Source organism: Danio rerio, chromosome 6, assembly GCF_049306965.1.
Source record: "Danio rerio strain Tuebingen ecotype United States chromosome 6, GRCz12tu, whole genome shotgun sequence".
Lineage (NCBI taxonomy): Eukaryota > Metazoa > Chordata > Actinopteri > Cypriniformes > Danionidae > Danio > Danio rerio.
Window position 1 is genome coordinate 45,567,501 of NC_133181.1, and position 13,139 is coordinate 45,580,639.

The 13,139-nt window shown below is 35.7% G+C and overlaps 1 protein-coding gene across 50 annotated transcripts in view; it reads right to left on the reverse strand.

Annotated features, from left to right (window-relative positions):
- glyctk (glycerate kinase) overlaps positions 1–13,139 on the reverse strand; it is a 182,673-nt gene that overhangs the window by 2,047 nt on the left and 167,487 nt on the right. For 46 of the 50 annotated variants that reach the window (XM_073953257.1, XM_073953262.1, XM_073953268.1 and 43 more), the window contains 3 exons: positions 3,187–3,597; positions 1,463–1,614; positions 1,188–1,363 (listed from right to left, as the gene is read on the reverse strand). In XM_073953257.1, coding sequence (XP_073809358.1) covers positions 1,188–1,363; positions 1,463–1,614; positions 3,187–3,551 — 693 coding nt within the window. In that variant the 5' untranslated portion in view covers positions 3,552–3,597. Of the gene's footprint in view, positions 1–1,187; positions 1,364–1,462; positions 1,615–3,186; positions 3,598–5,984; positions 6,024–6,319; positions 6,466–6,508; positions 6,614–6,953; positions 7,107–13,139 lie in introns of those variants that run through there. The other 4 variants (XM_005166062.4, XM_005166060.5, NM_001077388.2 and 1 more) reach the window with 4 other exon arrangements.

The window sequence follows — 13,139 nt, forward strand, 5'->3', positions numbered from 1 at the left end:
ACATGAACAGCTCAGGGCTTTCAGTTCAAATCTACATCATAATGGGCGTGGAGCGCTGCGAGCAGTGGAAGGAGTGGGCGTGGCCAGCTGAGCAGTGGAAAAAAGGGAGAGCGAACAACTGTTGTCAGTTGGCTCACAAAATGACACAAACCGTGAGATGACGCTTGATTTTATAGTTTACAAAGGTAAAATGCAAAGAAATAAACAGTAATTTAATTCCCTGCTACATTTGTTACTTGTAATTTCATTTAAACATAACCACAATCTGTTATATAATTATGAGGATAACCATGTAAACCAAGCGGCAATTTCCCGCTCTCTCTTGAGAAGCTAATACGCAAGTAACTGAAACTGCAACTCATCGAAATTCCACTAGACCTGGCTCCATAATACAGCAGATTTCTATTGAGACCACTGTTAAAATGGCCAACTTTACAGCAGAAAAAAATGTGTTTACAGCCTAGTTCATATAGCTAATATTACCCTTCAGGGGGGTAAATTATTTTATAACTCATTCGTTTCTTTTATATTAAGTTATATTAAGTCTGCATAATTAAGGGCGTGGCCACTTGAGTGACAGCTAGGTCTCACTGGTAGCCATCACTTCACCTCAGCTGATTCTGGCTGATCATTCGGCATATACAACGTATTTTGCGATGACACATGAACAAAAAGGTGACGTTGGCCACGCCCACTTGTAGCTTCTTTTGCGTTCTTCAGAAACCTATGGGTGACATCACGGATACTCCTTCCATACAGTCTATGATGTAAACACTATATGAGGAGGACTTATCTCCTGTTTTCCTCACAATTAAAGCTGATAGGTGCTAATGATGTCTTGACTGATCCTCAACACACATATATGTTGAAATCTCAAAAAAGTACTCAAGGGTGTCTTGAACCTTTAACGATAGCACTGTTGTAAATAATGTTTAGTTTCTTGCACGTTGATTTTCCTGTTTTTTTTTTTACTCTAATGTGCCGGTGGCCGTTGACTTTTATGAATCACAAAGGTACAACCAGGGACAAATGTCAGCTCCTACACCTTGGATGGCCTAAGGCTGAGTAAATACTGCAGTTTTTCATTTGTGTCACTTTAAATTCTTGAATGTTGGTCTTGAATCTGTGCCCAAATCTGGGACTTAGATGTATATATCTACATTGTGCTTTTGATGTGTTTTTGTTACCTTGGCTGGGCTGGCACACTGGGCAAGGCCTCCACCCTTTAACAATGACAGAGCTCGCCTCACTGTGTTTAACTCCTGAATTGTAGCCCCTGCTGCGGCGAGTTTTCGGGTCACATCCTGTTTCTCCTGCAAGGACATGGGTGGAGCTGGAGCTGGCAAGAGAGCAGAACCACCACCTGTGTGCAGACACATATAGACATGAGCATAAATCTAAAATCTTTGTTTAAAAAGTGTTTTTTTCGCAAATCAGTATCCTAATAGTATCCAAATAGTACCTGAAATGAGCACAAGCAGCAGATCTTTCTCAGTCAGACTGCTGGCCAGATCCCGAATGCACTCTGCAGACTTCTGAGCATCTGTGTCTGGTAAATTGTGCTTTGCTCCTTCCATGACTGTTATTCTGCTGTTACTCTCAAGCAGCATTTTCCTGAGCAGACACACAAACATATGGTTTGTCTCAGCAACATCTTTACAGTAGTCTGCAGCTACAGTACATATGAAGTGAATAGCCTAGCTGAAAAATGTTATGACTATGTTATGGTGTCTGTCTGTCTGTCATTTTATCTGTCTGACTGTCTGTCTATCTATCTATCTACTATCTGTCTGTCTGTCTGTCTATATTTTACATACAACTTTAGAAAATGCTGTACATTGTGATATCCTTATGACAATTAAGCAACCACAATCTCATGCAATCCTACACAAATAAATTAATAATAATAAAAATGGAAAGAAAATCTACAGAAATTAAGGTTAGTGAAATTGTTAAAATTACAATTTTAAAATATCTTATTCTTCATAATACATTACTGTTGCTTTCGTTTTTTTTATAGTAAATATGGCTTAGTCCCTTTATTAATTCGAGGTTGCCACAGCGGAATGAACCGCCAACTTATCCAGCACGTTTTTACGCAGCAGATGCCCTTCCAGCTGCAACCCATCTCTGGGAAACATCCACACACACTCAGTATAAGCATATGATTTTCAGAATGTATATGAAGGAAGAATAGATTTGATCGCTGTTTCTGCTGTTTATTTACTTTGAAAAAAAAATGTAATAGCAAATAATGAGACGAGAAAATTATGGAGTTAGTTTAAAGAATGTTGTAGATTCTTGTTTTTTGTTATTATTTTTTTATTATAAAAATCTAACATTGTGATATTTTATTCTTCTGTGATATATATACTGTATATATATATATATATATATATATATATATATATATATATATATATATATATATATATATATATATATATATATATAAATATATATATACACATTGAATATGATATGAATAGAATTTCAACATATTCTTCATTTAGATTGATCGGGGTGAATGTGTAAGGGTGTGAATAATGTAAAAAAAAAAAAAGAAAGAAAATTAGAAGCAAGAATAATTGCAATAGAGCAACGCAAAAAGTCAAATACACAGTGATTTGTGGTTTTCTGTTAAGTCAAACAGTATTTAGGTACAAAAATTAAATAATGGAATATAACAACGCTGTATAGCCTTCCCTGTACTAAATCAGTAAAATTATTCTTCATTAAAGTTCCAAATGTACTTTTTTTGTGCCCGAATGCATCAAATTCTCTTGAAATGCCTTTAAAGCACATGCAAATGATAACATTTCATTCTGTTACGATTAGACTTTGCAAAGACTCCACTGTATTCTCAACTGTTGTGCTGATAAACTATAATCCAACATCCTGCAATGTGTCAACTGGGGACACACACATTGCGATATCAATGCTGAAATGATATATTGTGCAGCCCTAGTATGGACTGTATTTATCATTGATATAGAGTAAAGAAGGGGTATGATGATTAAATAAGCAAATGCTTCTTCCTATATGTTTTTAGACATGTTTTACAAACTGTTTTGTTTTGAGTTGTATTGATTGCTTTGCTTAATAATTCAATTTATTATATATTTTTTTACATGTTTAAAATAAAAGTCTGAATATACATACATAAAAATCATTTAAAATACTTACTCTTTGCCATGACTGCGCAGTGTATTTTGGATACCATGTGGCACACTGACCACCCCTTTTATTAGATGGTCCCCGACAATCCTCTCTGCTTCTGCTGCCATCCCAAGCACAGCCTTACCAAAGCCCACCAGATACAGGTTATTGGTAAGTGTGAAGCTCTGTCCACCAACATGGAGTTTGTCACCATGTCTCTCCAGACCCCTGCGGACCACCATGTCAGGATGCACACCTTCAACTGCTGCAGAAAACACAGCCCGGGCTCGTGTGTTTAATGATGACATACTGCGAGCGGAAACTGATGCTAAACCCACCCGCAGTTTGTGCTGCAGGTGAAGAGAACGCGAGAGAGCAATAATCAGAGCCATAAACCAATCAGACTGTCCACATCAGATGAAGAGAATCACTTCACACCTGAGGGGAGAAAATAATATAAAACAAGATGATTAATATTCAGTTAAATGATATTTTATATAGTATTAACCACTGCATTATAGTAAACCTGCAACAGTCACTCACATCAGTATAACACAATATCAAAATCCTTTAAAGACGAAGTATTATGTCAGGGGTTTTTTTGTTATGATTTGTTATCAGCTGATGATTTTGTCCCTTCTGGCCAATGATAATGATATAAAGAGTTAAAAAGGATGTGATCACTTATGTACTATATATACACTACTGGTCAAAAATTTAAGCTCAGTTTTATTTATTTTTCATGTTTTTTAAAGAAATTTATTCTGCTCATCAAGGTTTTAATAAATGTAAAAAAAAAAAAGTTTAATATTTATTGAAATTTAAAAAAAAACTGCTTTCTTATTGTATGTAGTTTCAAATGAAATTATTACTCCAGTCATTATTGCTTTTATTATTATTACCATTAATAAAAATAATACATTTTAGAGTGATTTCTAAAGGATCATGTGACTTTGAAGACTGGTGTAATGAAGCTGAAAATTCCTCTCTTAAAATCAAGTGCGATTCTGGGCATTCCGCCTAGATTTTGCCAACCCAAATTTAAAAACATCCCAAAAGTTTAAATGCAAAAGTTTGGTATCATTTTAAAGAATACCCTTTGAATTTACATAAAACACTGTTGAAAGTGACTAAAATAATTGAATATGTTGTCTGTGTTATAATAAACCGCTCCAAAAAAGAGGTGCTCTTTTTTTTTTTTAACTTAAATTTGTTAGTGAACCTTTTAGGTTCTGTGTGGTCTAAGTTGCTGTATTTAATTTTGTTGGTTCCTGCACATGTCAGTAATCATAGGTAAAAAGAAAAATGTCTCTGTCATAATCTATGCAAAAGTTATTCTATTCCAAATGATGAGAGAATGTAACCACTTATGGGGGTATTGGGCTAGTGGCACTAATGGACTAGGCATGGGCTGATATAATATTTTGACGGTATGATAACCTTGGATAAAAATATCAGGATTCACGGTATTGTGATTACTGCTCAAAAATATTTACTTTTTATATGTCTGGGTAAAAAACAAAAACATTTTACCCTTTTGATCACAATATGTTTTATTTTAAGATACATTTACAATATTTTGGAGCAGTGAACAGGTTAGGCTAAAATAAAATGAATCTTTGACTTCTGCTGTCATCATTAGTTTCAAAAACACAGATTTCTTAACGATTTAAAATGGCATCTTTGGATATCTTTTCTGCTGGAGATACTGTTATCCTAAAAAAAATCTTACACATACCATAGGAACAGTATAGCAGAAAATGTTGGTGGTTTTAAGACCTTGACTTTTCCAATCTATGGTAAACCTTGAAAATGGTTATCATCTCAACTTTTGACTAGTAGTATAAATAATTAATGCAATCTATTAATAAAGATAAAAAACAAAATGTATTATTTAAAATATAATAATTTTCTAAAAAGCATATTGCTCCAATGTAAAGACAGACGAGAGGATACCAAAATCTGTAACCCTAATCTATTTATATATAAATATAAATATTTTCCAGGTGACACAGTGGCGGAGTGGGTAGCATGATTGCCTCACAGCAAGAAGGTCTCTGGTTCAAGCCTTGGCTGGGTCAGTTGGCATTTCTGTGTGGAGTTTGCATGTTCTCCCTGTGTTTGTGTGGGTTTCCTCCAAGTGCTAGAGTTTTTCCCACTGTCCAAAGACATGCTGTGCAGGTGAATTGAGTGTGCTAAATCGTCTGTAGTGTATGTGTGTGAATGTGTATGTATGTATGTTTCCCAGTGATGGGTTGCAGCTGGAAGAGCTGCATAAAACATATGCTGGAAAAGTTGGCGGTTCATTCTGCTATGGCGACGCCAGATTAATAAAGGGATTAAGCCGAAAAGAAAATGAATGAATGAATTTAAATATCTTCCATCACCTGAAACAACAGTTAATATTTTGTGTTATGTGGAAAAAGAATTGTACTCAAAATACTGTAAAATGAAAATAACCGAGGCAACTGCAACAATTTTAAAGTATTGATTCAATTTTCTGTAAATATGTAAAGCACTTTGAGTGCTATATAAACGTAACATATTATTAGTCTATATATGAAACAAATACATTTAACTGAATATAATTATACATTCATCCTTAAACCTCTTAAGCTGTGTAGGCTATGCTCACAACCAAAAAAAACAACAATAAAAAATTATTTCAAGACAGCCATCTCCAACTAAATGACCAGTGATGGACAGCTAGAAACAAAATTATGTTTAAATCACATAGTACATTTGTATGTAAATAAATAATAACAATTGAATCCTAAATATTATATCTTAAACAAAGTTCCAACATTTTCCACTTAAAAATGTACCTGCACACTGCTGGTAATCCTGAAGCTCTTTTATGAACTGAAAACTTTAGAGAATTGCCTTACACTAGAGGCTGTGTGCTGAGTGAGTAATGATTGACTACAGTTGACCATAGGGCAGAGAGTAGTTTCAGAACAAGTCAGTTTAGCGGTTTACGGATTCATTAAGGGTCAATCCCAAAACAACAGAGGGGTTGTACAATAGTCTTGTGATATTTCTGTTAAAGTCCAGTCAATGTCCTGGTCAGTGTTAAACATCTATGGACTCGCCACCCTAATAGACCAAACTGCAAAACAAGCACAATTCACCACAAATGGCAACAAACAAAAACATGTACCTCCATTTTCTCTCCACACTCAACCTCAGGCTACCGCAGCTATAGTAAACAAAACAAGACTAATATCGCAGAACTTTGGATAGGACGCGTCTTGACGTCACTTTAATTTGTGTATGAGTCGTGTCATGCTTTTACACATTCATAACGCATCCGCCCCTTCTCCTCTTGTTTTGAACAAGATTGACTCACGTGACAAACTGAATAAACCCCTCTCGATCAATCTGGCAACAGCTCAAAACAAAACGCGTAGTTCGGTGCTGCACCAACCCTCTGTTTTGAACGAATCTTTTATATAAACAAATCATTTAAAACCCCGACTCGTTCAGCAAAAGAGGCGAGTTCGTACAGTGGAACTAACCAATTGGATGCTGGTTCGCAGCTGACACTCGAATACTATTGGCTGGAACAACAGTCAATCTTAACAGGGAAAACGAGTCAGTAGGAAAAGAATCATTTTCAAGATTTATTTACGATTCACGAGTAAACGACGTAATTATACCAATACAAATTTATAAGAAAAGCCAATTAACCACGTTTTGCACAAGTATAATTAGTTATAACTTAGGAACTCTGACTCGTTTCTGCATTTAATTTGCCTAAAAGTAAATGTTTACCACGAACAGCGTAAAGTTACCTCAGTACTTCGCTTGGCGTCACACACTGGCGTGTCCAAGTTTAAAACAAAGTGGCCTTCAATTAGTAAAAAAATGCTGCATCAGCACGAGGCTATATTTCAATGATGATTAGCTGCGTGTAACTCCGTTGCCAGTTCTGAAAAGGCAATGACAAAGTTTCTTCAAAAGGTGGCAGCATTCAATAGGTTAGCTAAACTAGACTAAGTCCATAAAACACATATTAGTATAAAACATGAAATATGAAAGTACACGACAAAATATACACAAACATTGTCAAACTTCACAGTTAGCCTATTTTTGTGTCACCAAAACAGCGGAGGTGTCAGAGTCATACTGGGTATGACATCATCCTTCCTGTTATCAGAGTCTCCCAGCTCCATCTGTTAATCACACCCATGGGGAGAAGAGTACCAATATCACAACAAGCACTTGTTCACAGGTACCAAAATAACTGTATGGTCATTTACATGCTTATAAATGTCTAGTTGAATTATTCAAGGAAGATACAGGAAAAAAACAAGGCCCTAAATGACTTGCCTTGTGAGAAATCAGTTATCATCTTTAGAGAAATGACTCATCTACAAATATTTATGTTGAGTAAATGTTTGTTACTGTCTTATGTACACAGTGTTTTATTGCATTCGCTACAAAAATGCACCCAATTTTATTAATGTCTTTAATGGGTTAGGACAGCTCAAAATGATTTAGTTAAAGTTTTGAAGCAACAAATAGATTTTTTTTTCATTCATTCTTTTCTTTTCCGCTTAGTCCCTTTATTAATCTGGGGCCACCACAGCAGAATAAACCACCATCTTATCCAGCATATGTGTTACACAGTGGTATGTTCTTCCAGCTGCAACCCATAACTGGGAAACATCCATACACACTCATACACTACAGACAATTTTAGCTTACCAAATTCACCTATACTATATGTATTTGGACTTGTGGGGTAAACCGGGGCACCTGGAGGAAGTCAACGCAAACAGGGAGAAAACGGGGAGAACATACAAATTCAACACAGAAATTCCAACTGACCCAGCCGAGGCTTGAACCAGCGACATTCTTGTTGCGAGGCAATCGTGCTACCCACTGCTCCACGGTGACACCCTTGATTTATTTTTTTATTTTTTTGATTAACACAATGAAAAAAAGGACACAAAATCTTTCAGATTTTATTAAATATATTTTCACTTGCATTTCCAGAGATTAGACAATCTAATTGATTTGGGAAAATACAAGAGCAAGTAAATGATGGAATAATTTTCATTTGGGGTGAATTGAACCTTTAAGAGAAATCAACAACCATCGATTTGGAAATTAATAATTTTGTTTTTTTTAAGCATGTGTATTGCTTAAACATTCTTAAAGGACAGTTCAGCTAAAAATTCTAATTGTCACAAATTATTCATAAACTTTTTCCAAACCTTGTTGAATTTCTTTCTTCTGTTGAACATAAAAAAGATATTCAAAAGACTGTTCAGCTACTGACTTGCATAATATTTTTGATCCTATACCATGGATGTTGGCTACCAATGGTTGCTTTGACACAAAAAAATTCTTCATAACATCATGTTCAACAAGAAAAATTCATCAGTGTAGAACCACTTGATTGTAAGTAAATGATTCTTGGGTGAGCTGTCTGTTTTAAAAAAAATAAGGATCCAAAAAAGATTTTTGCAGTGATGCCATAGAAGAACTATTCTTGGTTTCCCAAAAACCCTTTATTTATCAGTTCTTAAGAGGACCATTTATTGTTCAGTGAAGGGAGTGATGAACAGTTTTCACTGTGTAAAATATAATGGTTCCATGGATGGTTCTTAATGGATCAATGCAGACCTTTATTTTTAAAAGTATAATGCATCATTTTATAAAGCTTTATAAAATTCACCAAAGGTGGCACGGTGGCTTAGTGGTTAGCACGTTAGTTTGCATGTTCTCCCCGTGTTTGCATGGGTTTCTTTATAAGTAAACTAAGTAAACAAAATTGACCATAGTGTATGAATGCGTGTGTGAATGTGAGAGTGTATGGGTGTTTACCAGTAGTGGGTTACGGCTGGAAGGGCATTCGTTGCGTAAAACATATGCCTGAATAGTTGGTGGTTCATTCTGCTGTGGCGACCCCTGATAAATAAGGGACTAAGTCAAAGGAAAGTGAATGAATGAAAATTCAAGATTTTTTGATGGACACTTTTATCGCCACACAAAGCTAGTAGATGATGCTGTTCTCTATTGTCTGTGTTGCAGTTCTGTCATGTTTTTGTGTTGTACTATCTATTGCAGCACTTTTTGTGTTGTCATAGATAACTGATGTACAGAAGGTAATGAAATTCTCAGGTGGCTGCAGATAGCAGATGGGAAGAGGTCACTCGGCTGGCTGGTATTTCCATTCTGCAGCACCAGTGACCCTCCATCATCCTCTACGCTTCCACTCGCTTCGCATCCCCTTTGTCTCACCCTCAGCCTTGTGGCAATCATATGCTTGGTTATTTTACGAAGGGCTCAGATTTGGCTTTGGTGTAGGATAGAACGTTTCAAACCATTGGACATTTTCCATCATCGAGTGCTTATGCTCCTGAGGAAAGCTACAAGAGGATGATGGACTGGACCTCTACAGATGTGATATAGCAAAAAAGCTGGCAGGTGACTTTCAGCAAGGCTGCGATTTATGAATGCTCAGCAATAAGGAACATCATTTGCATGACTAGAGGGTATCTGGCATCAGTACAGGGGACAGACTTAACTCTCTGAGGTGGCTGAACTCTCACTTTCAGTAAGTGACTAAGATGAATCACTTTACTGTGTGCAATTAGATCTTCTCACTTTTTCATTAAAGCCAATACGGGGAATAAGGGTAAATGGAGAAGATGGAAACCAAATTAGCAGGCTCGAATACTTTATCATATTCCGCTGCACATTCATCGCCGAGGTTTTTCCCAGATTGCACCATCGCTCTTGTTATTCCATTACAGCAAAAACAAAGAGAAATCACTCTTTCTCATAAGCGTATTTGTCTCGCGAGTGGCCATCTTATTGTCTTCGTGCTTTAAATATCCCAGAGCCTCTGGCTGTGATCTGCCACATTCATATATTATGCAGAATATGCATGAGAGAAGTTCTTTGATGCATTGTGTCTGCGGTTTTGATTGTGAAATATGTTGGTTTGAATGGCATAGATTCATATGCCTGAATTCATTATGCATGCAGTGAGGTTTGTGTACATAGTAACGTGTAGAGATTTCACCATGACAAAGATAATACAAACAAAGCTTAGGGTGAAGAGGGAGGGAGGAATGGAGGAGGGGCATGCTTTTGAACAGCATAATAACGGGAATTGAGTCAGAGTGTTCTGATTAGTCTTGTCATGACTACCGGTTTCAAGGCAGACCACAGTCATTTTGGCACTGTTAATATTACTGTTTCAATTTTTCATTTTTATTAGAACCATGATTTTGATAATCCTGTAACATTTTAATTTTGTTAAGTAAATGCATGTTTAAATAAACATTTGCTAAATATATATTTATGTAGTTAAAGTACACTACCTGACAAAAGTCTTATCGTCGATCCCAGATGTAAATAATAACTTGACTTCTAGTTGATCCTTTGGAAAATGTCAGAAGGTCAATTTTTCAGATGAGTCATCTGTTGATCTGCGTCACAATCATCACAAATACTGCAGAAGACCTATTGGAACCTACACTGACTAAAGATTCTCACAGAAATTAGTCAAGTTTGGTGAAGGAAAAACATGGTTTCATGTTACATATTATCAGTATGGGGGCAAAAGAGAGATCTTCATCAACAGCCTGAGGAACAAAGACATTTGTGCAGCTCATTACATTACAAACCACAAGGAGAGGGGAAATTCTTCAGCAGGATAGCGCTCCCTCTCATACTTCAGCCTCCACATCAAAGTTTCTGAAAGTAAAGAAAGTCAAGATGCTCCAGGATTGGCCAGACCAGTCTCCAGACATGAACATTATTGAGCATGTCTGGATTAAGATGAGGCGGCATTGAAGATGAATCTAAAGAATCTTGATGAACTCTGGGAGTCCTGCAAGATCGCTTTCTTTGCCATTCAAGGTGACTTTATTAATACGTTATTTGAGTCTTGGCAGAGATGTATGGATGTAGTCCTCCAAGCTCATGGGAGTCATACACAATAATAATTAATTTTCCACCGCACTATGAGTTTATTTTCTAAGAGGCCTTTGCCTTTCATTTAAGCCTCTTCTGATACCAAATGATCAACTAGAACTCAGGTTATTATTTGCTGTTCCTAAAACTTGGATAGGCGACAAGACTTTTGTCAAGTAGTGTAAGTTGTATTATTTTCAGTTAAAGTGTAAGCTGCACATTATTGAAAATACTGAGTTGTAACACCTCTTAAATTAAATTGGAAAATCAAATTGCAGGATCAGTCAGAAAAATAGTAATTCAATGTCCAACATTTTGGCTTTTAAAAAGCAGCTTTATGGAGTTTTGTGAAAAACAAGGTAAACATAGATCCGTGTGAGGTAGCTTTCCAAGTGCAGGTTAAGCAGACAATACATAGAATTGGAAAATGTTCCTATAACTAACACACAAAAAACAAATGTACATGAAATAATACTGCAATTTTATTTTTAATAACGCAGATCATTGTTTGTAGTTTGTCCCAAAAAAAAAAAAAAAAAACCTACTACTTTTATTACTTGGTTGTTAATTTTCAGATTCAAAACTTGCTGGAATGCTTTACAGTAATTATGTGTGGCATTTATTATTTAACATTAAGTAATTTTATTAAACTAAATAATTTTGATTAAATTGTGGTAAGGTAACAAATAATTATAATCAATAATTAATCTTAACTAAATAGCATTAGATTATAAAAGTACAATAAAAGGCTACCAGCATTATTAGAGTAAAAACAAACATATAAACAAACAAACTTAGCAGCATTTGCTATTATTGCTAGCATTTGCTATTATAAATTGCTATTATTTTAACTATTAACTGGCCTATTATCTGCCAGTTATTAATATGTTGTCTGTTTATCAGTACTTATAAAGTCTGATCTCATTCTACATCCTTAAACTTACCCATTACCTAATACCAACTACTATTTTAATAACTAATGAGCTGCAAATTAGTAGCTTATTGAGCTAAAAGTTAAAGGTTTATTAATAGCAAAACATTTTACCTTAAAATAAAGAGTGACTAACCCCTGATAAATGCAGGACTTTGAGGAAAATGAATAAATGAATCGATGAATAACAGGTGAAAAATAAATCACTGATGATACACAGAGGTCTTATGAAATAATTGGTGTTTTAAAATATTGCACAGACAAATCATTTCACTTCATAAGGCATCAATGTATCACCATGAGTCACAGGAGTTAATATTATTTATTTTGTCTGTTTGTTTTTATTTGACTCTCAAAGTGCCAGTGGCCGTTGACTCCCATCTTATGAATCACCATAATTAAAAAAAACAATCGGTTATTTGGCTGAGAAAATGTCAACATATTACTCATGAACGGAATAATAATAAAAAAACATAGACAAGACAGTCATGCTGTTCCATGTCAGTTAGCTGCTTTTGCAGGGCCTCACAACACAAAAGCAATTTTGCAGACTTCCTGTCTCTTCCCGTTACCTTAACAGGCTGATTAATATTGTGACTATGCCTTTGCCAATTATTTCAGCTTTCTCAGAAAGGCCACCTACAGTGAGTCTCCTCTAAAGTCCCTCAGAGGGCCTCAGGTCTACAGCTTCTGAAGCACGAGGAATGACAGCTTAGAGTTTTCACAATAAACACACTCAAAAGAAGAACTCATGTGTCATGTAATGAAAGAGACAGACGGGCACAGACCATAGAGAAGTCTGTAGGTAATCTGGAAAAGGGAGAAGCTGAAGGAAGGGCAAAAGTAAACAAACACAACAGTGATTTAATTGAATTGATAGTTCATTAAAGACATGCAAATGATCAAGTTTAATATATAGATATGAAGCACACAGTGCAGGTAAATCTGTGTTCTCCGCAGGCCCCTTTGCAGTGCTCTGCTGCTAGGCAACTGCTGGAGCTCTGTGCGACTCTTCACTCCACAACATTTCTTCTGAAGCAATTAGGACACATTTAGAACGTTGAGCTCAATTTTAGAACGTTCAGCTGTTTCCTGAGTGTCTGTTGTTTTTGAC